Here is a 22771-nt window from a genome sequence, read left to right on the forward strand (position 1 = left end):
AAACAGCTTGCGCTAAGCAGGGTTGATGCCCAGGCTCACCGTTGAAGGCCGTGTGGTCCCAGATGAGGAGCTTGGGTTGGGGGATTTCCCAGCTGAAGCTCAGGTGCTGAGGCAGAACAGGGAATGGCGTTTTCAGCAGCAAGATTCCAAGAGAAGCAGGGGCCCTACACAGCTGCTTCTCGTGGGCAGAGCAGAGGTGAGGTTGCTGCAAGAGGGAGTTGCCTGGCTGCAGTTGTGACCAAGGAAACAGCTAGTAAATAAACAGTTACACCAAGAATACACGAGGGGTGAAATCTGAGCCCCAGTGAAGTCAACAGGTGTTTTGCCGTAGACCTCAAGGGGGCCAACATTTCATCCCCTGACCCTGGGTCACCCATTCCTCCTCCAAATGGATCTGCAAAGCCCTGACACCTATTGCTGCTTGGCAAAGGGGAATATCATGTAGAAAAATACATGGCTCTGCTAACACCCTATGAGTTACCTACTGTAAACAAAAGGCAGGTAGTTGAGTCTTGCCACAGCTTTGTGTCTTTAGAACAAGTGGCCCTGGCACATCCAGTCATGATTAGAGAGCAGAGAGAGACATTTTTGCACATAAAGGAACAGGTGCCGTCAGCCCCAAGCACACTGCTAATGTCACCCTAGGCGTCTGTAGCTCAAGTAAAATTAAAGCGGCCGCTGTACCCAGCGGTTTGGGAACAGAATGCCTAGCAAAACGCCATTCTCCAGGACAGCATGACCTAGGAAAACGCCTCCAAGAAAATTGCTCTTCAACCTCATGAACCAAGTACTAAATACACACAACAAGAGTGTTTCTGCCTATTGAGTAAGATGTTCATACAGGAAAACACAGCCTGGTAAGGTAGGGAATAGGTTTTTCCTATCCCCACCATCTTCTGCCAACAGCTCCTGTTCAGGGCTATAGTGAGTCTGACCTACAGGGCTACGCGGAACCAGAAGACATTCCATTTGCAGACAGATAGGGCTTGGGCTGGATTTCTTCCCATCAGGTTTTAGTCTCTTGAACATATGGACTCAGACACTGGAAAAGAAGTATTTACATAACATAGTGAGTGTGTTACAAAAGCAGATACCAAAATTACATTAATGAGCATCTGGTTTATGGTTCAGTTTCTCTCGTGCGGTTTAGAAGGACCAGCATTCCCATCAGATAACAAAAGGGCATCCTCCTCACCAGTCCCATTAAAAAAGGGAGAAGAAGTGAAGATCTCTGACTACATCAATGCTTATGCACCCCCACCTAGGCCATGCCGGGGCCCAGGAGTCCCCACTGACTCCCATATACAAGGCGCTGAGTTACTGGAGTCCTGATCTCTAAGGCCAGAAAGAGGACAGCAGGCTCCCTGCAGGAGCTTGAAGGAAATGTTAGCGGCAGCAGAGGTCAGTCTCATGCTTTTACTGATCTCTGAGGTCTTGGATAAAGGCAGCAAGGAGAGAGATACACCTGAGTGAGAGCTACTGGAGTCACCTGTCTCCTCTCTACTCAGTTCCCAGCCATCCAAGGCCGGCAGCAGCACATCTAGGGGTTCGAGATAAGTCTCGTACAAGGCGTTGGGAGCAATGCGTTCCTGGAAATACCATCTCAGCACCATGCAGGACACAGCCAGAGCTGACATCTGTGGCCCTCACTCCTGCCCTTTGGATTTAGCTTCTTCTTCTTCCTCCAGGGTGCTGTCTGAACTGTCCGAGAAGAATTCGTCCTGGTTGTACTGCTTTACCCTGGACTCCAAGACAGTGATGCGCTGTTTGAGCTTCAGCTGGGCAGCATTGTACTCAGTCAAGAGCCGGGAAAAACGGGTGTGCAGCGTGTCCAGGTGGGACTCCAGCCTCTCCAGCTTCTGCTCTGTGTTCTTCCCTTCCGTGCTCTCTGCGGCCGCAGACTCATCCAGAAGTCCTTCCTTGATCAGGATCTCCCGGCCACGCTCCTCCAGGACCCGCTTGGCATCAGGGTACTCGGTCACTGCTTCCATCAAGTCGTCCTTCGACAGGCAGAAGAGATCGGCGTAGCCAAGGCTTCGGATGTTGGCCGTGCGCCGGTTGCCCATTTTGCTCCCTTTGATGTTGAGAATGCTGATCTCGCCAAAGCAGCTTCCCGCGGTGAGTAAAGCGTACTGGGTCACACCATCGTCTGCCACCACAGCCAGCTTTCCTTCCTTGATGATGTACATCTCCTTGCCGATGTCCCCCTTTCGGCAAATGTAATCTCCTGGACTGAAAACCTGTGGTCGAAGTTTCAGCACTAGCTCCACCAGCAGACCAGCCTCGCAGTCCTGGAAGATCCTCACCTTCTTCAAAGTCTCCAGGTGGACATTGATGGCAATCTCCGCCCTCAGCTTGTCAGGGAGGTTCTTGAGGACCTCACACTCATCCACAGCCTTCTTGTTGGTCCACAGGTAGTCGAACCACTTGATAACTTTGGTCTCCATGTGCCTGCTGACCTTGCGGAACTGCATGTAGTGCTTGATGGCATCTATCTTGGCCTGGAACTCTGCCCTGGTAGCATTCATGTTGGAGATCATGGAGCCCACATTCCCCACAATGGTGGCAAAGATGAGGACACCGATGAGGAAGTCGACAATGACGAAGAGGTACTCCTCGTCGCGCTCAGGGGGCGGGGTCTCCCCAATGGTGGTCAGGGTCAGAGTGGACCAGTAGAGGCAGTAGACATATTCTCTGGCAAGATAGCCATACTCAGGGTCGGTGATATTGGGGTACACCCAGGTGTCCGTCCCAAACCCAATGGCCTTGGAGATGGCATAGTAAATACAGGCGTTCCAATGGATGATGATCAGGATGTAGAGAACCAGGTTGCTGATCCTGAAGATATTTGGGTAGCTGGTTCTGGTCTCAGTCCGGTCAAAGAACTCAAACATGCGGGAGAAGTGCAGCAGCCGGTTGAAGCGTAGTTCAGGCTGATGTAATCCCACTGCAAGGTAGGCCAGGTCTGTTGGCAGGATGGAGAGGACGTCCAGTTTGAATTGTAAGGTGGTGATGTAGTTATCCCGTAGCTTCTTCGGGTCCCTGACCAGCAGACCCTGTTCCAAAAAACCTACCAGAGAACAAGGGGAAGAATTATCTTGGCTCAGATATGTTCGTTCTCCTGGCTTTGGGGTTGCATTCAACCAACATACACATATAGTAATTAAAATATTTCTAATTCCGCCTGATCTGCTCAGTCTACAAGCCTTTGCCAGCCCTCAAGCACTTCATCTGGAAAAAGCCACATAAAGGTATTACTTAGGGATTTACTCTGATGACACAGAGATAGGAGGACACACATTCACTGCATGTAGTGAATTAGATCAGAGCTCTTCAGTGACAGACAGAAATTGTAAAGCAGCCAGCTACGTTCTGGGAACATTAAATTCTACTGTTTTTCCATTTAGATTACTCTTTAACTTAACAGATACCAAACCAGAGACATAGACCTAAAGCTGTGCCCAAATACTAATGGTCATGTGGGTAATTCATAGGTGAAGTTAAAAGCTGTGGATGATAAAATTTTTCATTTTGAAACTTAGAATCTCATTAAAAGCTCTGTAAAACAGACTTTCTCCAGAGGCCGTTTCCTGCCTGCTAACACCAAGGTATGGATTAAGCCAGTGGCTCTCAACCTTTCCAGACTACTGTACCCCTTTCAGGAGTCTGATTTGTCTTGTGTATCCCCAACTTCATCTCACTTAAAAACTACTTGCTTACAAAAATCAGACATCAAAATACAAGAGTCTCACAGCACACTAGTACTGAACAATTGCTTACGGTCTTATTTTTACCATAGAATTATAAAATACATCAATTGGAATATAAAATATTGTACTTACATTTCAGTGCATAGAGCAGTATAAACAAGTAATTGTCTATATGAAATTTTAGTTTGCACTGACTTCACTAGTGCTTTGTAGGTAGCCTGTTGTAAAACTAGGCAAATATCTAGATGAGTTGATGTACCTCCTGGAAGACCTCTGAGTACCCCCAAGGGTACATGTATCCCTGGTTGAGAACCACTGGATTAAGCCACTCTTCTGAAAGCAGCCCCAGATCAGGCCAGCCCCTCAAAGCTTATATCAGATCTCAGGTGATAACATTAAAACAAACCCTTCCCAGGCTAGGCAGCCTCTTCGCTCACCTGTGCGCAGTCGAATGACAATATCGGCGATGTAGATACAGTCCGAGACATAGTCTAGCACCAGCCAATGGATCCAGTAGTCCCTCTGGAGGTCACTGAAACAGGCCCTGCAGGAGAAGCACATGGTAGTTATCAAGATACCAAAACCAACTCAACCCCATCACCTATACTGAACAAAGGTCGATACTGGGTTCCTACAGGCTGTGGTGTCCCAGTGGGCACCAGGGCTGATAGCTGACAAGTTCCAGCCATCCCCTCACTCCTCGGAAATTAAGTCCATCACGTCTGCCCTCCACTAAGCTAAGCAGGGATGCTACTGAAACTGCCTCCCACACACAACAGCATAATGCCGCTCTGCCACCCCACGCTCGGTTGTGACTAGCCCAGCACATGCAGCTAACCTAGATGGAAATGGCTCTGCCTTTCCAGAGCCATGACAACAGAAAAATGGGGATTTTTTGCCATTGATGCAACAAGGTCAGGCACGTCCCGTGTGCCCCCTCATGGCCAGGGTGGGTCTGCCTCAGTTTCCCTCCTTGGACTCCTCAGATATTCCCAAGATATTCACAAGTCCAACAGCAGCCTTTTTGGGGTCTGACTTATTAGCATAAAGTTCAAAAATAAACGCCAAAAGTTTTTTACCTTGGCCTTATGCCAGGGACAGCCCCACCTCTCTGAGGTACCGTCTCTCACTGCTCTCAGAGACGCTGGACAAGTTGCAAGGCTTGGGCTTCTTTCTTTCTTTGCCCTCTCCCCAAAAGGAAAGCAAAACTTCTAACCAGGGCTTTCTACCCAGCTGCAACTCCCTCCCAGAGGGATCACTGCAGGAGACACTCTTCCTTCAACTTCACTCTTCAGTCACCGCACCCCAGCTGTCTACTGGCCACTGCTTCCCACCCCCCACACCTCCAATTTAGACACATAACCACCTCTCACATGATCTAATTCATCCTCTCTGCCTAGGGAGGCAAATCAGCTATATCACAGGTGGGCCGAGCCCTCCCTCCCTTTGAAGGGGCCAGCTACCCTGTGACAAGCAGCCTCAGAAACAAACAATGCAAGACATAAACCAGTTTTCAGCTGGCCGATGCTGGTCTTAGAGATGGCATCTAAGGTGGTGGAAGAGTTACAGAACAGAGTCACCCTGGAATGCTCCCTACTCACCTTGCCACAAGCAAGCACCAGTTATAAAGGACGGGCACTGCAATGACAAGCAGCCAGCGGTAATACCAGTCTCCAGCAGGATCCACCACAAACAGCTCCCATTTCTTCCTGAAAATAGAAACCAAGGCAACTAGAGCATCAGAGACTGCATGTGGTTAACGGTACAAGCAGCATCAATTACAGCTTGGTTTAATTATCATATAGAGCACTGAGCCCCTTCCATCTAAAGAGCACTAAGCACCTGCCAAGGTTTATCAGTTAACCATCCCCCACCCAACTCCCCTTTGCAGTAGGTAAAAAATGAGCTCATTCAATTTACAGATGGGGAAACTGAGGCACAGAGCAGCTAAGTGACTTGCCCAAGGTCACCCAGCTCATCAGTGGCAGAATCAGGAATAGACCCAAGGTCTTGGATTTCCAAGCTGCTGTTGCCATCACTAGACAACATGCTCTCTCATATAGAATCCTGGGACAGTATGTGTCAGTATAATAGATACAGCTCAGAGATAGTTTATAACTCTAGTATTGATTCGGGCAGAGTGAAATGCATGTCGATGCAGTTTAGGGGCATACAAGGCGCAAACTAAGGAAGGAAAGGGATTGCTGTGGCAGCTAGTACTATAGAATTGCCATTTCAGCTCTGTTCTATGCTGCCTGCAGTCTGCTCACTGAGTCCAGCCTTTGAACTGTTCCCAAGCGTCTGATCCTGCTTATCTAGGGACTGAGCAGATGCACCAGATGCGTGTGCTGCAATTGCTAGATTTCACTGGAGGAGAGAGGGGACAAAAACTCTGCTTCTGAACGGATAGGCTTGTCTCTCTTTCACTCTGTGCCAAGACGACAAAACTCCCCACAGCCTTTGAGTTTACAAAAATCCCTCCCCGAGATAGAAAATGACTCATTTGCCAACAAATTTCACCCTTTTCCATTTGGCAATTGCCAGTTCCCTCACCCTCCAGTACTGCTTCTGCCATCTTCAAAACCAGCATCTTCTGGCCTTTCGTTTATGCCCCTGGTTTTGCACAGCACAGGCGTCATCAGCAGGAACGCACCGGGCTTTGGGAACGACGCATTTGGCAAAGCCTGGAGAGCAGGTTCTCACACGGTTTTGGTAGGGCCACAACAACAGTGATTGCTCAACATGACTCTAAAAATGGGTCACATGTTTTCAGAGAAACGGACTGCCTTCTACTGTGTCTGCACATCACATAGCTGATCTCAGAGGCAGCATCTAGGCCACCAGCTCCCAAACTTGGGTCATGATCCCAAATGAGGCTGTGCCATCAGCAGATGGGGTTGTGCTGATCCCTGGTGTGGATATAGGTGCTGGAACTAGGAGTGCTGCCAAGTGGTTTCCATCATACACAGGATTTACAGTTGGTTCAATGGCTCTCAGCACCCCCATTATACAAAATTGTTCCAGCACCCCTCAGTGTGGAGGACACAATTTTGCTCCGCACATCGCATATGGCGCCTGCAGGGTCACGATGTATGGAGGACGCCATTTTGCTCTAGGAACCCCTGATGGTCATCACGGATCAGTCAGCCCCAAGGGGAAAGAATTGCATTAGGGTGCCAAAATGCTGCGTCCCAACATCGCATTAATGACCGTGTCACGACAGGTATTGGCTTGGTCTCCGTCCTCCATCTCTGCTCAGTGAGATATTTTTCCCTAGAGAACGATGGCAGTGGAAACCCCCCACCCTTAGTCATACCTGTGTGCACCAGGGGGCCAGGGAACCCATCCTGAAATTTGTGAGACCATCCCGAATTTACACACCCTCAAATGGAGCAATGGCCCCACATAACCTCAAGCTGACAAACATTTAACCACCACCATCTTTGCCATCCGGTCGCATAACATTACGGTGACATTTCGTTGCACCACAATGAGCAGATGCAGACAGATTTTGCCTGCAAGCCAAACCTCAGCAAGGTTGCAGCCCTGTGTTCAGAGCTTATTCCTGCTAAAGACCCTCATTGTACCCCTCAGAATATACTCCAATTCCATCTCTCTGTATTCGAGTTCTGAGCCTATTTGCCTCTGATAATTAACAAGATACTCTTAACCTCGCAGGGGCAGAACATTTTCTTCTGTGGCTATTAAAGTCTCAGATACAAGCCTCTGATATTTTTCTCCTGCAGAAAACAATCATTTCTCAGTGTTCTAATTACCATTTATAATGGAGGGGTCCAGACTAGTCAATGAGCTTTGCCCTTTAATTAGAGAGAGGAAGGAAAGCCAGGTTACTGTTTTTCACTATGTGAGTGTGTGTAGAGCAGATGAAAGGACTGGATTTGAAAGAGCTTTTTAGAGAACTTTTTTCAGAGTAGCAGCAGCATTAGTCTGTATCTGCAAAAAAAACCAGGAGTACCTGTGGCACCCTCACAATGTATGTTTTGGCAGAAGGCTTGGGCAAGGAACACACTCCCCTTCCTTTCCTGCAGATGATGAAAGGAGGCTTGCAAATACAGCATCAGCCGGGTGACTCACTCACTTTGTCAAAATCCCCCGGGACTTCCTCCTGGAAGGAGCTACTGCTGGTGAGAGGTAGCTTGGCCTAATAGCTGCAATATGGGTTGGGGAGCTGGGAGACTAGAGTCCATTTCTAACTCTGCTTCAGACTTCCAATTTGAGCTTAAACACTCAAAACCAGGGGCTCTCAACCAAGGAATCACAAACAGCCACACTGCCTTTCCATACTGCGACATGGATGAGGGGTCATGGCTAGATCGGAGAGGGATCCTGGTATAGAAAAGGGGGCCACCATATAGAAAAGACAGCAAACCAGTGCTATAAGCCTTAGCTTCGCCCTTCTATAAAATGGGGACCCTACGACATACAGACCTTTATAAAGTGTTTTGAGACCCTGTGATCAAAGGCACTATGGATGTGCCAGCTATGAGCACCGTGGCAGATATAAGTGATTAGTGTAAGGGCCTAGAACAGAATCAGGGATGGCATGTGAGCCTAGACAGCGAGTAAAGGGTACGCACCAACTACAGATGCAGGTGCCCATGTCTGGGCAATGGATCAGGGACAATTTGTGTACACTGCCCCTGCCAGGACCCAGCACCAGCTTCCAGACAGTAAACACACTGATACCAAACTGTTCAGAAACAGAGTTAACTGAGCTGGGTCTGGTCCTCTGACATAGCACAGCATGGTGACCCCAGTCACCTCTAGTTCATGTGACCATCCTGCTTATATCAGGGCACACAATCAAATCACTTAGTCCCCTTCACCGTGGGACAGAGGAGCCCAGAGGGTGGGGGGAGGAGGTCTACTACAGACAAGAAACATTTCCCTTTCTGCCAAGACGTTTTAGAGAAGAAACTCTACTTTTTGCGTTTACTGCCATCCTTTTCCTGGTCCCCTTGGACGTTGCCATCTCCTTCAGTCACTGTCTGGAGCTCCGGCCCGTGGAACCGCTCGAGAAATGAGTCTGGCCTTTGCTCCTCCTCCCGCAAGCTTTTGTTAGCCCAGTCTCTAAGCACCACGACCAGCCGGACTATCCTGGCCAGGGAGAGAAGAAGCCAGAGTCAGGAGTCTGTGCAGTGACAGAAAATCACACATTCCCTGCTGGGACATTGTTCAGAGGCACCGCTGTGTGGTCCCAAATGCAGCTGCATGGGTGCTGGTAGACTGTGCACACCTAAGCCAAATGCCCATTCTAAACCCTGGAATACAGCAGGAGCACCCTCCAGCCCCCTGTGCTCACTGTCTCTGCATTCTAGCCCTCCACACAGCTGGACATGCTTATTGCATGCCAGGTGAACCTGTGCAGAAACCAGCGAGTCTGAACTCAAGATCTTCAGCCCCTGTAAAACAAAAGGGATCCGGTGTGGTGCCGAATGTCCCAGGCTCCCACTGAATGTAGCGAGACAGGAGGGAGCTCAGCTCAGCACAGGAGTAGGCCCTAAGCCAGGAAAATGTCACCTCTTCAGGGGGTGAATGAAAAGGCCACAGTTGTAAAAGAGCCCACTTTGCCCAGTGTGGCTGGAAAAGGATTTGCCAGAGGTGACAGGTTAATACTTCACTTTGTAAGCACAGAGCAGCTGGGCCCGAACACGCTGGTCATTTGGAGCCCCACACATCCCCAGCAAAGGCAGTGATGGTTGAACAGTACTCAGTGCTCATCCCTTCATCCCACGCCTGGCTACATCCTACAAGCACAAGTACCTCGACAGAGCTCCTCTCCCTTGGATGGTAGAGTGGTCTGGCTGATCCGCATTGTCCAAGGCAGCCACCCCCTGAAGCTCTGATGAGTCATCACCTGCAGACAGGGCTCTGCAGAAGAGAAAAAGAGATCGGGGTGACTGCTTGCTCAGTGTCCACCACCAGTTACATTAGGTGAACTAGACCCTGAGGGAAGAAGAGAAGAGACCTGACATCAAGATTTTGCCCTCCCGCTTCCCAGTCCTCTTCTCCTTGACCTGTGTGACTGCCTAGGGTCCCCATGTTCATTCAGACCTGGACTTCCCCCTCACCCACCTGTGCTAGAACAAAGCAAGGAGGGATCCTCCTTATTTCAATCCTTGGTTTCCTCCACTCAGCCTGGAGAGGTTGTTCATGGTAATATCATCTCCTTGGTGTACCCCTCCAAGCGTGTGAGCCCACTTGGCTTTCTGTGGAGAATAGGGTGCGTGTCCAGGAGGAGCTGGAGTAAAGTGACCAGGCTACTTGCACAGTGAGGTCTGGATTTCCCTTTGGATATGCACTGATTTCACCATCCCCTGCGGTATGTGTTCACTGCTAAAGCCCTGATTCTGAGAGGGAAGATGGTCCAATGATTAGCATGCTAGCGTGTGATTCAGGAGACAGGAGTTCAAGTCCTTGCTCCTCCAGAGACAGCATGTGTGATCTTGGGTAAGTCACTTAGCCTTCTGTGCCTCAGTTCCCATCTGTACAATAGGGATAACCGCACTGCCCTGCCTCACAGACGTCTGCGAGGGTAAATACATTAATGATTATGAAGTGCTCAGATACTAGCGTATTATTGTTACTCTTCCTCCCTGGCTCTACAGAGCACAGAAGTCCTTGGCTGCTCTCACAAGTTTGCCCCCACCTCTCTCCATCTTCCACTAGGTCAGCCACCAGGCTGCACACCTCAAAGACAGCCTTCCAGGACACCCTCAGCCGGCCTGCCTTCCAGCATCCTAGCCACGTGCCCTGCCCACTGAAGTCATTGGGGCTTCTTCACTACATTTACTATTCTTGGTCCATAGACCTCCCGCAGGTCCCTATTAGATCTTCTGCATATATCAGTCTCCCTTACTAGCCCCAAAATTCATCTCAACACTTCATTTTCAAAAGGTAGTTAGCATCTTTCTTCCTTCTTAGTCAGTGCCTGGGGCTCACGTCCATATAAAACTATCAGCCTTGTGCATCTAAAGCTTGGGCTTTCTCAGTAGTAGTTTGGAGCTGAACATTCCCTGTGGAGCAAAGTAACAGGTATTCCCACTCTGTAACTGGGCCTTACTTTCTTCTCTCACCTAACTGTCCTTGGGCATCAGTGCGCAGAGGTATTGAAACTGTCTAATTTTTTACTATTTCAATGGTGGCATATAAGCATCTAAGATAGATAGCACCTTCAGTGTTATTGACTACAGTAGGAGAGGTTGAGATTCCCCAGAGCTCCAATACATTTTAAGTAGGTGGTGTCTGCACCCTTTTCTAACAAAGGGCACATTCTGTGGGCATTGCCAGACCCACACACAGCCTTCCTGGAATCTGCCCAATGCCTCAGCCAGGGCTGCAACTCCAAATCTAAGCATCCCTCAGGCTCCTACCTGGATTCTTCCTGCAGGACCCACCTCTCTCTGGCCTGAGAGAAAGCAACTCGGCCTTTATCTTCTGGAGCAGCATTAAGAAGACACCATCTGGTCTGCCTGCCAGGCTGAGCCAGCAGAATAGCTCTGCTCCCCCTTCAAAACTGGATGTCCAGGAGACGCCTTCACACACACACTTTCCCCATATCGACTAGAGGTTTCCTATACCACTCTGGTTGCTTTCAGTTTAAGTTCCCTGGAGCTGGGTTGTGCTGTCTAGATCCCTCTATTATGCCTTGCCTGAGAGGCCAAGTACCCCCTCCCCTGAAGGACTCTGAGGCCCACCTGTCCTTTCACCCCTACTAATAGGCTCCCTTCTCTAGCAAACCGTTCCTGTTCCAAACTGAAGAGCAGCCTGACCTGCTGGGAGTGAGCTCGGGCCGCTCCGGATCATCTTCAGTACTAGTTGTGATGGACAACTGTGGGGGGCAGCTGGCAGGCGAATTCTTCAGACCATTACTCTGTCCCTTCATCCTCCATGTGAGAAAGCTGCCGGCATGAACCCTGCCCCAGGAAGCAGGAAAGAGCAGAAAATAACTAAGATCTGAAAAATGTATGGCACACAGGTGTCACACCCCATGCAGGGCTGTCCCCCACCCCCTGTACACAGCACTTGTGAAGGCTTCTGCTGTTGGAAGAGGATGCATCCAAGAACAAAGGATTTGCTGACCCAGATCATACTAAAAGGGTGTTCCCCATTCTGCCTCCAGCAGTGGCCTCTACTGGAGGAAGATGAAAATTACCCACCATGCATTTCATCTAGGGTTGCCAGGTGTCCGGTTTTCGACTGGAATGCCCTGTCAAAAAGGGACACTGGCAGGCCATTAGAAGTCCGGTTGGCGGTGCAGTGGGGCCCAGGGCTAAGACAGGTTCCCTGCCTGCCCTAGCTCCGCGCGGCTCCTGGAAGCAGCTGCTGGGTCCTTGTGGCCCCTAAGCGCATGGCCAGCCAGGGAGGCTCCGTGTGCTGCCCCCGCCCCAGTGCCAGCTCTGCAGCTCCCATTGGCCAGGAACCATGACCAGTGGGAGCTGCAGGGGTGGCACCTGCAGGCACAAGGGCTGCGTGCGGAGCCTCCCTGACCACCCACACACCTAGGGGCTGCAGGGACCTGTCAGTCGCTTCCTGGGAGCCGTGGTAAGTGCCCCCAAACTCCAAACCCTCTGCCCCAGCCCAGAGTCCCCTCATGCATCCAAACTCCCTACATGCATCCTGCATCCCACACACCTCAACATTCCAACCTCTTGCCCCAGCCCTGAGCCCCCTCCTGCACCCCAAACCCCTCATCCCTGGCCCCACCTCATAGCCCGCATCCCCAGCCGGAGCCCTTACCCACTCCCTGCACCCTAACCCCTGGCCGGGAGCCCTCTCCCACAACCTGAATCCCTCATTTCTGGCCCCACCCAGAGCCCACACCCCCAGCCCAGAGCGCATACCCCCTGCATCCCAACCCCTGCCCCAGCCTGGAGCCCTCTCCTGCACCCCAAACCACTCATTCCCAGCCCAACCCCAGAGCCCGCACCCCCAGCTGGAGCCCTCCCCCCCTCAACTCCCTGCCCCAGCCCAGTGAAAGTGAGTGAGGGTGGGGGGGAAGAGTGAGCCATGGAGGGAGCGGGGATGGAGTGAGCAGGGGCAGGGCCTCAGAGAAGGCGCAGAGCAGGGGTGTTCAGTTTTGTGCCATTTGCAACCCTAATTTCATCATAAAGGCGGCTATCACAAACCATAGTTTTGTGACTAAATCTCGCCATGTATTATCCACATGCAGGTTTAGGGTTAATCCACAGGGCTGGAAACAGGAGCCTGGGTTCTAGACTCCCCGAGGGGCTGTCAAATTATTCAATCTTTGTGCTTGACAGTCTCCTCATCCGTAGTCCAGCAAAAACCACACTTACTAGCCTGTCTCATGGGACATGGCTGGGAGCAGTCTTCTGACTATCTTTTAAAAGCACATGCCTCTCCTGACAAGGGTGTAAGTGTGTATGCGTACAGAGGCAGAGGAAAAATTGTCTCCTCTCTCTCTCCTCTGTACTGATCTTTCCCTATTTCTCCCTATTTTTCTCTTCCTTAAGCTCTGCCTCTCTCTCTTCCTCCCTTCCCTCATCCCCTCTTGCTCCACTCTGCTTCTTCCATGCCTCCCTGCCTTCCCCAGTCTCCCTCCCTCATGGCCCTCCATTGTGCTGTGCAAGTGGAAAGATGCTCTCGCACTAGCTCTAATCTTTGCACCGTTACCAGGGTGACGGCATCAACATCAAGCACTGCTCTAACAACAGGTGCCAGCTGCTCCAGGGGCTGCAACCTCAGCAAGGTAATGAGGCCCCCCAGAGGGAGCGTGCAGGGAGGAGCAGCTCCTTCAACCCCCCACCCCCTTGTGAATACTCAATAGTTATGGAAGCAGAAGACTCCAGGCAGTGAAGAAAGTCAAAGCTACTCTGTCACCGAGGTGCTGCTGAAGGCCTGTCGTGCAGCCAGGGCTGGCAGCGCCTGGTACCTATTTGCTTACAAAAAGAGACCTGACCCGCAGGGCAGCACAACAGCCCGGAAGTTTGCCCAGCAAGCCACGAGCCCCATCTCCGCTGCATTTGAAATTAAGGCTAGTCATTAAAATGGGCCTTTCTGAGCCTCTGATGGGCAGCCGTCACTGCCCTGCTCCAGATAGCAGTGGGGAAACCATAATTGATACATGAACAATGCTGCGGAGTTGTTAGAGCAGGAGGTCTCCAGGTTTATCATGATGTGCACTACATCTTAGTAGAGAGACTGCCTCTCCCCCCCCCCACCCACCCACCCACCCACCCCGCCAATCACGACTCCGGAACTTCCCTGTGGCAACCAGGCCACCAGGATTCTTTTAATACAATTTAGCAGCTGAAAACCAGGAAGAGATTCAGCCCAGCTCTCCCCATCAAGCACCCCATAGACCAGCTCTGTATTAGACAGTAACAGCTTCTTTTATTTCTAGGGGGAGGAGGGAAGATTTTATACTCCCCCAGAATAATCTCCAATTCACTTTTATAATGCACCCAGGGCTAAGCGTTGTCCCCTTGTTCACTCAAAGCTCTAGTGCAGTATCTCAAAGATGGTCAATTCAGCCCCTTTGAATTGTTTAAATATCTAGGCAGACTCAGGGGGTGGGGACGTTTGTCCTTACACCTGACAAACTGTGCAGAGTGGAACTATCTGCCCATGATACAGAAGCAAAAACGGGTCTTAAGATGCACAGGGTGAATGAACCATTCCAGAGAACTCAGATACAAGTGGGTCCAAGCCCCACCTCCCTTACATTATAATACCCTTTGAATCAATGATGGCTCAAGGATTGTGTAGCTGGACAGAACTCACTGTGTTGTTTACCGGTCCTTAAATAAACCTCCGACTGGCACAGAATCTCAGATCCCCCAGAATAAAAACTCTGCATGTTCTCAAATGAACTGAGGAACAGCCCCAGGTGGACCCTGCCCTATCTCAGGTAGCATGGAGGCAGGAGATGCAGGAGCTAAGGGTTGTGACCATGCCAGGCAGCTTTGATCTCCTTCGGTACCCAGCAAGTTATGACATCGTCCCCCAGACTCGGGAGATACAGCTCAGTTGAACTAGCCCAGCTCAGAATGGGGCAGCTGCTCCAATTTAAGCAGATGCCTAGAAGTAGCGTCTGAGCTGGCTCTGCCGTTTCATCTTTTCCAGGTCCTGCAGCACACGGTTGAAGTCTTCGTGCATCACGCCCCTCCCCAACACACCTGAGTCCTGACTGGGGCAGTCACCTCAGCAGAGAAGAAGGGAGGTTGGTTTCCAGCCCCCACTCTCTGCTGAGACTGCCTCTGAAGGGGCCAGCTAGTGCCAATTCTGGTTGCTTCGGTGTGAACACTTGTCCCTTAGGAATGGAACCGAGAACACAAAAAACTCTCATTGCAGAGGCCACGGAACAGAGAAAGTAACGTTGGGGGGAGTGGGGTGCAAACTGGTTTGCAAGTGCTAACCTCCTGCTCCCAGTGCCAGTGTCTCCCAGCATTATTTCCCAGTCAATGTTACTGTGCCCATTTCACACTGACTCAGGAGCTCTAGGATCCATGCTCTCTTCTGCCAATAGAGACCCAGCTTTGGTGCTCAGGCTCTTCCCTTCAAAGGCAGCAGGCCTGGAGCAGTAAGTCAGCAGAGTGAGTCAGTCCTGAGAAGGAGGAAACTCCTCACCCCACTCCACAAAAGGCATCCTGACTGAGTCAGGACCCCTCCCCACAAGGGCGTAGCAGGGAGTCCCCCCAGCCCTCAAAGAAGGAGAAGAATCTCGTCATAATGGAGAGCTCCTCTCTCCTGTGAGCACAAAATGGGGAGGGGTTTATTTCTGGAGGATTGTGAATTCATCCCTGTACTTCTCAAAACAGGGTCCTGGACTCAGTCACCTGCTATGTGCTACAGAATCCACAGACCATTCTGCAGCTCAACTGGGCACGGGGGTATCTGTTGCAATTAGGGCTGTCCATTAATCTCAGTTAACTCACACGATTAACTCAAAAAAATTAATTGTGATTAAAAAAATTAAGCACAATTAATCATACTTATAACAATAGAATACCACTTGAAATTTATTAAATATTTTGGATGTTTTTCTACATTTTCAATATTAATTTCAATTACAGCACAGAATACAAAGTGCACAGTGCTCACTTTATATTATTATTTTGATTACAAATATGTGCATTATAAAAATGATAAACAAATAGTATTTTTCAATTCATCTCATACAAGTACTGAAGTGCAATCTCTATCCTGAAAGTGTAATTTACAAATGCAGATTTTTTTTGGTTACATAACTGCACTCAAAAACAAAACAGTGTAAAACTTTAGAGCCTACAAGTCCACTCAGTACTACTTCTTGTTCAGCCAATCACTAAGACAAACAAGTTTGTTTACATTGATGGGAGATACTTCTGCCTGCTTCTTATTTACAATGTCACCTAAAAGTGAGAACAGGTGTTTGCATGGCACTTCTGTAGCCGGTGTTGCAAAGTATTTACATGCCAGATATGCTAAACATTCATATGCCCTTACGTGCTTCAGCTACCATTCCAGAGGACATGCTTCCATGCAGATGATGCTCATTAAAAAAAGAATGTGTCAATTAAATTTGTGACTGTACTGTATGTCACCTGTTCTGTTTTATCCACATTCTACCATATATTTCATGTTATAGCAGTCTCAGAATATGACCCAGCACATGTTCGTTTTAAGACCACTTTCACAATAGCTTTGACAAAATGCAAAGAAGGTACCGATGTGAGATTTCTAAAAATAGCTACAGCACTCAACCCAAGGTTTAAGAATCTGAAGTGCCACCCAAAAATCTAAGAGGAACGGGGTGTGAAGCAAGCTTTTAGAAGTTTTAAAAGAGCAACACTCTGATGCGGAAACTACAGAACCCGAACCACCAAAAAAGAAAATCAGCCTTCAGCTGTTGGCATCTGACTCAGATGATGAAGATGAACATGCATCAATCCACACTGCTTTGGATCATTATCAAGCAGAAACCATCATCAGCATGGAAGCATGTCCTCTGGAATGGTGGTTGAAGCATGAAGTACACAGGAATCTTTAGCGCATCTGGCACATAAATATCTTGTGATGCCAGCTACAACAGTGCCATGCGAACGCCTGTTATCACTTTCAGGTGACATTGTAAACAAGAAGCAGGCAGCATTATCTCCTGCAAATTGTAACCAACATTGTTTGTCTGCGTGATTGGCTGACCAAGAAGTAGGACTGAGTGGACTTGTAGGCTCTAAAGTTTTACATTGCATTCAAAAATAAAACAGGGTTTTTTGTATGTAATTCTACATCTGTAAGTTCAACTTTCATGATAAAGAGATTGCACGACAGTACTTGTATGAGGTGAATTGAAAAATAGATTTTTTTTGTTTTTTACAGTGCAAATATTTTAATCAAAATAATAATATAAAGTGCTCACTGTGCACTTTGTATTCTGTGTTGTAACTGAAATTAATATATTTGAAAATGTAGTAAACATCCAAAAATATTTAAAATAAATGGTATTCTATTGTTTAACAGTACGATTAATCGCGCAATTCATTTTTTTAATCACTTGACAGCACTCATTGCAAGGTATGCTGTACAGAGCCATCGCAGCATGAAGTACAGGGGTCACTAGGGCTGGTCGAACAGGGGAGATGGCAAGTTGCATTTGGCTGCCTCCTTGCTCCTCGGGGACAAGTGCTGCCACTGCCCAAATTGTGCCACTTGCCCAGCAGGCTTCAACTTGTGCCTAAATGGAGCCACAGCAGACGTGACTGAAGATACTGTGGGGTGAAGACACCCCTGTTAGCATCACAAAGGCCTTTGGCAAGAGCAGCATTTCAGCAAGGGCCGAGGCTCAGACGACTGACTCAGGAAGAGGGTACCAGGCACGGGGCCTACAGTGGAAGTCCCCCGGAGAGAAGAATGGGAGGATGCAGAGGGAGCAACGATGAACGGGTTGAGGAAATAGCAAGGGGAGAGTAAAATCAAAGCAGACCAGCAGAGATCCATGGGCACCCAGCCAGCAGTGCATGAGCGCATGGGTAGAACAACATTTGGCCACAGCGGATTCCTCTCCTTGCCCAGCTGTCTCGCCTAGTTGCAGCAGTGGCACCTCTAACGCCCCAGAGCTGTGAACAGCCAAACACTGAGGCCTCAGGCAACTGCAAACACACAGTCACTGGAAACTCACACCACCTTCATCTCCAAACACAGGCCCCGGGCGAGATAAAGGAGCCGTTCCAGCAACACAGAGAGCCTCTAGATATACATGTATACACACACACACACATATACACACACACACACACAGGCCTGGCACATCTCCTCCAGAAGACACTGGAGAGCAACAAACATCTCATCCAGCAGAAAGATCAACCTATTGCCTGTCATGACATTAAGTCATTAATCATAGAATCATAGGACTGGAAGGGACCTCAAAAAGTCATCCAGGCCAGATCCCTGCAGTCATGGCAGGACTACGTATTATCTAGCATCCTAGGGCAATTATTTCCCCTCAGGGCTCACCATCCTCGATGACCAACAACCGTTCATTGAGGGCACATCTGGAATACTGCATGCACCATAGCGGAGACTTTCTACAACAGAGACCCACGGAGATCCCAAGGTCTGACCGGATCAGAGAGGTTAGTGAAACCACACCTGCAAGAGCTGGAGCAAAGGAGATTAGGGTGGGAAGTGGGGGAGAGAGTGGGTGGCTTTGTAAGACTTCACACAGTCCGTAGGGGACAGAGCAGAGAGGAGCTGTAATGCTAAGTCAGACCAGGCAGGTGGGAGTTTAAAGGGATTTCATGGGAATTTCTTGGCACAGAATAAAGCTGGTATATAGGACAGTCTGCTAAAGGCAGGAATGGGAGCAATGAGGAAGGACTCATGCACAGTTCAGGGAAGAAGAATTCATGCTGGGTGTATAACGCTGCCTGAACAATTAGGTGTGGGGAAGAAAGGAGGGAGGAACAGGTCTAGTGTTTCCCTGGCCTTCCTTACTTCTGAAGCCACCTACACTCCAGCCAAGTAAATTACACCCAGCTGGCCACAAAGAGCACCAATGTTATGAAGCCGACATCACAGGACTGTCAGAGTCTGACATGAATAAGGTTAGTTGCTAAGTCTCCCGTCACCAGAGTAATGGGGGATGGTGCAGGTCAGGGGACCAAGCTGCAGTAAGAGGTGTGAAGGGGTGCAGGGCTGGGACTGCGGCAGATCAGGACTGAGGGGCTTAGAATCATAGAATATCAGGGTTGGAAGGGACCTCAGGAGGTCATCTAGTCCAACCCCCTGATCAAAGCAGGACCAATCCCCAATTAAATCATCCCAGCCGCGGCTTTGTCAAGCCTGACCTTAAAAACTTCTAAGGAAGGAGATTCTACCACCTTCCTAGGTAACGCATTCCAGTGTTTCACCACCCTCCTAGTGAAAAAGTGTTTCCTAATATCCAACCTAAACCGCCCCCACTGCAACTTGAGACCATTATTCCTTGTTCTGTCCTCTTCTACCATTGAGAATAGTCTAGAACCATCCTCTTTGGAACCACCTCTCAGGTAGTTGAAAACAGCTATCAAATCCCCCCTCATTCTTCTCTTCTGCAGACTAAACAATCCCAGTTCCCTCAGCCTCTCCTCATAAGTCATGTGTTCCAGACCCCTAATCATTTTTGTTGCCCTTCGCCGGACTCTCTCCAATTTATCCACATCCTTCTTGTAGTGCAGGGCCCAAAACTAGACACAGTACTCCAGATGAGGCCTCACCAATGTCGAATAGAGGGGAATGATCACGTCCCTCGATCTGCTGGCTATGCCCCTACTTATACATCCCAAAATGCCATTGGCCTTCTTGGCAACAAGGGCACACTGTTGACTCATATCCAGCTTCTCGTCCACTGTCACCCCTAGGTCCTTTTCTGCAGAACTGCTGCCTAGCCATTCGGTCCCCAGTCTGTAGCGGTGCATTGGGTTCTTCCATCCTAAGTGCAGGACCCTGCACTTATCCTTGTTGAACCTCATCAGATTTCTTTTGGCCCAATCCTCCAATTTGTCTAGGTCCCTCTGTATCCTATCCCTGCCCTCCAGCATATCTACCACTCCTCCTAGTTTAGTATCATCCGCAAATTTGCTGAGAGTGCAATCCACACCATCCTCCAGATCATTTATGAAGATATTGAACAAAACCGGCCCCAGGACCAACCCTTGGGGCACTCCACTTGATACCGGCTGCCAACTAGACATGGAGCCATTGATCACTACCCGTTGAGCCCGATAATCTAGCCAACTTTCTACCCACCTTATAGTGCATTCATCCAGCCCATACTTCTTTAACTTGCTGACAAGAATACTGTGGGAGACCGTGTCAAAAGTTTTGCTAAAGTCAAGAAACAATACATTCACTGCTTTCCCTTCATCCACAGAACCAGTAATCTCATCATAAAAGGTGATTAGATTAGTCAGGCATGACCTTCCCTTGGTGAATCCATGCTGACTGTTCCTGATCACTTCTCTCATGTAAGTGCTTCAGGATTGATTCCTTGAGGACCTGCTCCATGATTTTTCTGGGGACTGAAGTGAGGCTGACTGGCCTGTAGTTCCCAGGATCCTCCTTCTTCCCTTTTTTAAAGATTGGCACTACATTAGCCTTTTTCCAGTCATCTGGGACTTCCCCCGTTTGCCACGAGTTTTCAAAGATAATGGCCAATGGCTCTGCAATCACAGCCGCCAATTCCTTTAGCACTCTCGGGTGCAACGCGTCCGGCCCCATGGACTTGTGCACGTCCAGCTTTACTAAATAGTCCCTAACCACCTCTTTCTCCACAGAGGGCTGGCCACCTACTCCCCATGCTGTGATGCCCAGCGCAGCAGTCTGGGAGCTGACCTTGTTCGTGAAGACAGAGGCAAAAAAAGCATTGAGTACATTAGCTTTTTCCACATCCTCTGTCACTAGGTTGCCTCCCTCATTCAGTAAGGGGCCCACACTTTCCTTGGCTTTCTTCTTGTTGCCAACATACCTGAAGAAACCCTTCTTGTTACTCTTAACATCTCTTGCTAGCTGCAGCTCCAGGTGCTATTTGGCGCTCCTGATTTCACTCCTACATGCCCGAGCAATATTTTTATACTCTTCCCTGGTCATTTGTCCAATCTTCCACATCTTGTAAGCTTCTTTTTTATGTTTAAGATCTGCAAGGATTTCACCATTAAGCCAAGCTGGTCGCCTGCCATATTTACTATTCTTTCAACACATCGGGATGGTTTGTCCCTGTAACCTCAATAGGGATTCCTTGAAATACAGCCAGCTCTCCTGGACTCCTTTCCCCTTCATGTTAGTCCCCCAGGGGATCCTACCCATCAGTTCCCTGAGGGAGTCGAAGTCTGCTTTCCTGAAGTCCAGGGTCCGTATTCTGCTGCTCTCCTTTCTTCCCTGTGTCAGGATCCTGAACTCAACCAACTCATGGTCACTGCCTCACAGATTCCCATCCACTTTCGCTTCCCCTACTAATTCTTCCCCGTTTGTGAGCAGCAGGTCAAGAAAAGCTCCCCCCCTAGTTGGCTCCTCTAGCACTTGCACCAGGAAATTGTCCCCTACATTTTCCAAAAACTTCCTGGATTGTCTATGCACCGCTGTAGTGCTCTCCCAGCAGATATCAGGAAGATTAAAGTCACCCATGAGAACCAGGGCGTGTGATCTAGTAGCTTCTGCGAGTTGCCGGAAGAAAGCCTCATCCACCTCATCCCCCGGTCCAGTGGTCTATAGCAGACTCCCACCACTACATCACTCTTGTTGCTTCAGCAGAGTGTGTGTGTGGGGGGGGGGGGCTGTGCTGCAGATTAGGAATCAGATCTGAGGGCAGAACGTACAGCACCTTACTGTTCTGGGCCTCGTCAAAGCTTGTGCTCTCAGTCCCAGATTTGCAGACACTGAGGCTCACCCCAGCTTTAGGAATATGGCTGTAGAAGTCCTAGTCATGGGGGGTTCGAGTCAGAGCAGGGAGGGAGCTCACCCACTGATGAGATGAGAGAATTGCTGCATCAGCCACTGCTCCCCCAGACCAGTTATGTAGGGGATAGCTGCAGGGAGTGAAACTCCCACAGGACAAGATATTTTATAAAGAACCCAGTCAAACTCTTTGTGGCAGAAGTGAGGTGGCTCGGTAATAATTAATGAACAGTGTATGTTAACCTGGTTATTGGGATGTTTACTGGAGGGCTATATCGGGTTCAAACACCAGTGTTGTTGGGAAACAAGCAGGACGACAGAACAAAGGCTCAAGACAAAACACCTCTCAGCACACACTTGTGGTTGTTACAGGACAATGGCAGAGTCGTTGGCCATGAAGAGACTGGCTCAACCTGCCAAGGAGCCCACCAAACTGATTTTGGACCGCAGGGCCTAAATGCCTGGGAACTGAAAAGACAAAGGAACTCTCACAGAATAGCAGTGACTCTCTCACAGGATGGTAGGGCTCTAGGTAAGATAGAGATGCATGTATGTAGACTACATTGTTTTAAAATCCTTTTCTCTAAATGTTTTATTCCTACTGTTCAGATTAAACAATACTTTGGTCTGGTTTGCAGACCCTCTGGTTAGTCAAGTCACCAGAGATCAGAGACCCCTGCAGGGCAGAAATGCAGGGGCTGAGCCCAGTCGGACCTGCTGGATAAGCACAGTCAATAGGCAGAGTGCTGTAGCCCGGGGCCCGGTCTGAGTGTGGGAGATTCATGGGATTCCAGGCCAGGAGAAGAAGGCCCAAAGTTCTGAGACCTGAGGGGTTGAACTCAGAATCCATGAAGGGGACAGAGGTTAAGTCCAGAACGTGTCTCAGCAGAGATGGGCCCTTGACCGCATTGGTAGGAGGAACGGGCAGTTCCAGCCCTCAGAATCTTCAGGGCTCTTGGCAGCTGGATGGGTCACCTGTCACTACCCTGGTGACCAGACCACTTCAGCTCAGGATGGCAGATCAAACCCTGCTTAGGGAGGGGATGTCAAAGCTGTTCTTACCAGAGGGGCTGAGCAACTGAAATTCTCACAGCTGCTCAACAGACCACAGATCCCTAATGCAGTCACAGGGCAGAAACCAAAAACTCAGGGCACCTAAAAGGAAG

The 22771-nt window shown here is 49.3% G+C and overlaps 1 protein-coding gene across 1 annotated transcript; it reads right to left on the reverse strand.

The window, feature by feature from the left end:
* Positions 1-1049: 1049 nt before the first annotated feature.
* Positions 1050-11835, reverse strand: CNGA2 (cyclic nucleotide gated channel subunit alpha 2). The gene is made up of 6 exons (XM_073358835.2): positions 11504-11835; positions 9495-9602; positions 8655-8828; positions 5312-5419; positions 4148-4254; positions 1050-3070 (listed from the first exon to the last, which is right to left on the reverse strand). Exons 1-6 carry the CDS (start codon positions 11614-11616, stop codon positions 1647-1649), a joined length of 2034 nt encoding a protein of 677 aa, XP_073214936.1. The 5' UTR covers positions 11617-11835; the 3' UTR covers positions 1050-1646.
* Between the last annotated feature and the right edge of the window lie 10936 nt (positions 11836-22771).

Source organism: Lepidochelys kempii, chromosome 9 (assembly GCF_965140285.1).
Source record: "Lepidochelys kempii isolate rLepKem1 chromosome 9, rLepKem1.hap1, whole genome shotgun sequence".
Taxonomy (NCBI): Eukaryota; Metazoa; Chordata; order Testudines; family Cheloniidae; genus Lepidochelys; species Lepidochelys kempii.